Source organism: Poromitra crassiceps, assembly GCF_964638095.1.
Source record: "Poromitra crassiceps genome assembly, contig: HAP1_SCAFFOLD_507, whole genome shotgun sequence".
NCBI classification, from domain to species: Eukaryota; Metazoa; Chordata; class Actinopteri; order Beryciformes; family Melamphaidae; genus Poromitra; species Poromitra crassiceps.
Window position 1 is genome coordinate 107,607 of NW_028151901.1, and position 5,000 is coordinate 112,606.

The 5,000-nt window shown below is 52.0% G+C and overlaps 1 protein-coding gene across 1 annotated transcript in view; it reads right to left on the reverse strand.

Annotated features, from left to right (window-relative positions):
- The window catches only part of LOC310771306 (uncharacterized protein), a gene marked incomplete at both ends in the record, with an annotated part of 18,789 nt that overhangs the window by 3,675 nt on the left and 10,114 nt on the right, over positions 1-5,000 (reverse strand). The window contains 3 exons of the mRNA XM_083663949.1: positions 2,057-2,191; positions 2,326-2,494; positions 4,936-5,000. The exon at positions 4,936-5,000 is cut by the window's right edge and continues 264 nt beyond it. Coding sequence (XP_083520075.1) covers positions 2,057-2,191; positions 2,326-2,494; positions 4,936-5,000 — 369 coding nt within the window. The remainder of the gene's footprint in view (positions 1-2,056; positions 2,192-2,325; positions 2,495-4,935) is intronic.

A 5,000-nucleotide genomic window follows, 5' to 3' on the forward strand; every position in this document is an offset into this window, starting at 1 on the left:
CTCCTACCCCCTCAGCACTATCTGCCCTCGTCTCCCTCCTCCTCCTCCTACCCCCTCAGCACTATCTGCCCGTGCCGGTGACATCGCTGAGGTCATCTAGTTGAAAGGGCATCTGCCCTTGGGTTCCGCCCACTTCCTCTTGAGCCGAGGGGTCAGGGGTCAAGAGGGGCCGGAGCCGCACGAAAAGAACCAATTACTGTCCGGCTTGAGCCGGTGGTGCTTAGCGACCAGAGGAGCCGCGGATCTGGGGCAGGGAGGTGGGACCTGTGAGCGAGGGAGGGAGGGGGAGAAAGGGACACCACCCAACCCCCACCCTGCTGCTGCTGCTTGGCCATTGTTTTAAAGTGGCTTTTGTCTTGTTCAGCACATCCCCTCCATCTGCACTCATCTGATAGCACTGGCTCCAGGTGATCATGTCACACTGCTGATGCCTGGAGACAAGCGTCTACATGCCCTGATCGCTGTAAGACTACATCAAGAGGTGGAGAGACAGAACTACCGTTTCTTTCTTTGGCTCTGTGGGTTAACGTTGAAAGAAGAGTAAATCATCAAATCTGTGATCTATTTTAATACCTTTATCCTATGTTTGGTTTTAAGGTGCACTGCTACTGGCAACATTCACAATCTGATTTTGGGTATTTTAGTTACTATGCTCTTACAGAGTGGCAGTGCAATGCCGCGGAGTGCCTGCAGGTGGTGTGGTTGTGTGGGCTGTGAGCCACAGTGAAGACTAGCAGAATTGAACTGCGTCTGAGTACCTTTGTGCCCATAATGCAGGGTTGGACACAAAGATAAAGATCTCTCTGCCTAAAAAGGAGAGGAGAGTTTAGGGCAGACTGCTGACTGGCGACAGAGAGCCAGACAAGTGCTTCAGTTGGGGGAGGTTGAGACGCCCCTCTCTCTCCACACACACAGCGCCGTACGGACATAAATTCACCCGTCGACTGTAATCAGTGCTCACTAACAACATTCGCAAATGTCAAAAATATATATAAATATATACACATACTTTTCTTTAAACAGGACAGTTTGCATAGCAATCGGACATTGTTGACGTCTAATGTTGTTCGCAAAAAGAAATGCCTATAAATCAAAGTCTTGAAAAAGAAAAATACTAATATTCACACACAAAAATCATAATTTGTAAAAAAAAAAAAAAAAAAAAGTGCTCCTATCGATTCATAATCGTGTCTATGGACATTTGATTTTAGAGGGGATTCTTCCCTTCTCAGTGCAATGAGACCACAGACCATAATGGCGTATAGATTGTATTCATGTGTGCAGATAGGATCCTCAGTAGACGCGGACAGTACGGACAGTCTTTACATCCCCACGTCTCAGTTTTCCACATCGATACCGTGATTACGATTTTCCACTTTCATCTCCTGGCACAGCCCCCACAGTGGATCTGTAACCCCACCCTGAGGCATGTCCATGCCTCCCTCCAGCCCCACCACCGCTGTTCCTGGCAGCGCCCCCACCTGGCAGCACACCTTCACATGTGTTGCCAGGTTCTTCTGGGTGCTAAAAGCCTTGGCGCAGGCGACGCACGCGTGGCCCCTCTCTCTGGAGTGCACGGAGGACAGGTGCCGCTGCAGGTCGGTGCGGTCGCGGAAGTGCTTCAGGCAGTACAGGCACTGCATCAGCTTCCTCTTGAAGTGGATGGTCTTCTCGTGCCGGTCGGCGTTGGACTTGAGGGTGAAGCTGGCCGGGCACTGCGAGCAGAGGTAGCGCGCGGCGGCGGCGGGCGCCTGCTCCCCCGCCAGGGTGGGGCGGTAGAGAGCCGCCGCCTGATGGGGCTGCTGGTGGTGGTGGTGGTGGTGGTGCTGGTGGCGAGGCTGGGCGTGGGGTTGGCAGCGCGGGCCCTGGACGCCGCTGCTCGGCCAGTCGAGGGACAAGGCCATGAGGGAGAGGGCGTGGCGATACTCGTGCTCCCTCAGATGCTCCAGGCTGCTGAACAGCCGTTTGCACAGGGAGCAGGCTAACCCCTGTGTGGGCCAGGCGCCGCCGCCGCCGTGCTCTGGCAGGGCTCGAACCCCCGATCCAGCCTCTCCACCCAGCAGCGCCTCCTCCAGCCTTCTCGTCCCTCCAGCAGCAGCCACAGACACGGAGGCAGGCCTGGCCAAGCCTCCAGCACAGCTCCCCTCAACCATCTGATCCTTCTCCACGGGAGACTGGTCACCTTCCAAGGCTGAGGTAGCGAGATGGAGAGGGGGGGGGGGAGTGAGAAAAAAGACATAAACGACTCTTTGCTCTATGTCGATGTGAATATATCATATATATCATATCACATTATATTGGAACATCTCCAGGCCTCGTCCGTACCTGTGCTGCCGTACGCGTCCATGTCCTCGGTATCTTTTTCATCCTCCTGAAAGCACAAGACAATCACGGTTACATCACACACGCCGACGTCTGGAGTCTGTATGGAATATTGTCTGGGCATGCAGGAGACAGGCGAGGTGAGGGAAGCTGTGAACGCAATCGTTTCAATCTCACATAATATCAACAGGACAAAGAGGAGAAACAAAGATGTTAAACAGGAAGAAAAAAAAAGGCAATGTGTGAAAGGGCGAAAAGAAGAGAAACAACAGGTCGCAATGAGTTAAAGTCGTCCAATAAACAGATGAACGAGTGAACACGGAGAAAGTCAGAGAGGCGCGCGGATAGCCGACATCTCCGGCATGCTAGCGCTGTCCTGAGGGAGACAGAATGAGCAGTCAGCATGACGCACCGGCAACATTATCTACTTCATACTTCTACTGTATATAGAGAGGCAACGTGACCGCCTACTTCCTGCTTCAGCACTGCACCCGATCTTTTCATCCGCCGTTTATTTTCCCATAGACATTTTGTAAAATGCGTATAAAAATAGTTTTACTGGTTCAAAAACAAACGGTACAGATATATTTAGAAACAGGAGAGATCGCATAACATTTCACTGAGACCAAAAATGTAAGAAAAATGTGTTTAAAGAAAATATTTTTTCGGTGTTGTTTTTATACGTTTTGGTCCGAGCGAAATGTTCTATGGTCTCTCCCGATTATAGCGTTAGCTGAACCGTTTGGTTCGACGAAGTACAACTATTTCTATACGCATTTTACGAAATGTCTACGGGAAAAGAAATGGCGGATGAAAATCTCTGGTACAGTGCTGAAGCAGGAAGCGACGTTCCGCTTTGACTCTCTATACTGTAGTGTATACGCTCCACAACAGGTAGAGAGGGGTGAGGGCAGGGAGAAAGGGGTGAGGGCAGGGAGAAAGGGGTGAGGGCAGGGAGAATGTAAGCTGGTCCCTAGGCTCTATGGCGAGAGACATGCACTCAACATGGACGTTCCCCCCGGTATCTCCTCGAGCGTTAGCAAGGTGTCACCAAACCGCCCCCACCCACCACCACATCCAATCTAAAGCTTACCCCTCCTCTCGCCTCCTCCATGTTCCTACCATCCCACCCCCCCCCCCCCTCCACCTCCCCACCACCACCACCATCTCCTCTCTCCCTCTCTCCCTCTCCGACGTCCCTACGCGCCCCCTCCTCCTCTCTAAGAACAGAACACCATGCACTGAGGCACTGGGCAGACAGATGGCTTGTCCACAGAGATAGGGAGGGCTTGTTGGGAAGCAGGTCCACCGAAATCAAACGCTGCTCCTAAATGCTCACGAGTCGCACATATACTGTACACACAAGCGCACACACACACACACACACACACACACACAGACACACACACACACGCACACACACACACACGCACAATAGGACAAGCAGGCACTCGCATCCATGCATCCAATCAGACACATACTCATACAAGCCATATACTCACACAAAACAATTTCCTGGCCAGTGAGAGAGCGAAACCTCTCGTTGTCGACGAGTATTATCGATCGTGTTCAGTCTCACCTCACTACCCCGCCTGCTCTCCGCACGTCTCTAAGCACATGCTAGCTACCATCGGGGGAACTAGGAATGTCATCTCTAATATGGCCACTATAAAGTGCATCGCCGTGCTAATGCTGAGCAATGAGCGGCGGCCGCCGGAGGAGGTGAAGCGGGGTCGAGGCTATATTATTAAAGATGGCATGAGGAGGAGGAGGAGGAGACGTAGTGATGGAGGAGGAAGTCTGAGAGGAAGAGAAGGATGCAAAACACAAAGCACACAGAAGAACTAAAGACAAACAAAACAGAGCACAGACATTTATTCTCCAGTGGAGCAGGAAATATGCCAGATTCCACACAGAGAATATGAGATACTGCGAGCGGTTGGGGCGGTGGTGTATTGGAGAGGTTGTGTGTGTGTGTGTGTGTGTGTGGGGGGGGGGGGGCTAGACCAGTGATTCTCAACCTTTTTCATATCAAGGGAGATGAGATTTTGCCCCTCAGACTCAAATCGGAGAATATGTTTTTATTGTTAAGATATTATTTTGGGCCCGAATTCCATGCCTATGTTTTGTAGGTAGAGAGACAAGGCATAGCTCTACTACATTCTCTAATTGTGTTAACTTATTTTAAATGAAATTGTGCTGAAGTTTAACAAATGATTCACAAATTTGTGGGGGACCCCGAGGAACCCCCTCAAGGAGACAACGTTGAGAAGAACCTGTCTCCCTCTCTCTCTCCACACACACCACCTCTCAGCCCCCTCTCAGTGTGTGTGTGTGTGTGTGTGTGCGTGTGCGTGTGCGTGTGTGCGTGTGTGTGTGTGCGTGTGTGTGTGTGTGTGTGTGTGTGTGTGTGTGTGTGTGTGTGTGTGTGTGTGCGGGAGCAGGGTGAAGCCGCTCCCCGGGACACTGATCTGTGGTCAGCGTTACACGGATCAAACTCATCACCTGACGGTGGGTAAAGCTGACGCAGTGAAGCAGTGCCCGGAGAGCAGCCTCTGCTGCCCCACGGTGGCTGAGCCCAGCCTCTGTCTGTGTGTGCTGCTTGCTGCTTACCTCGGGGAAGAAGGCAGAGGGCTCCGGGCCCCCGGGGGCCTCTTCTTCCACTTCCATGTCCGACG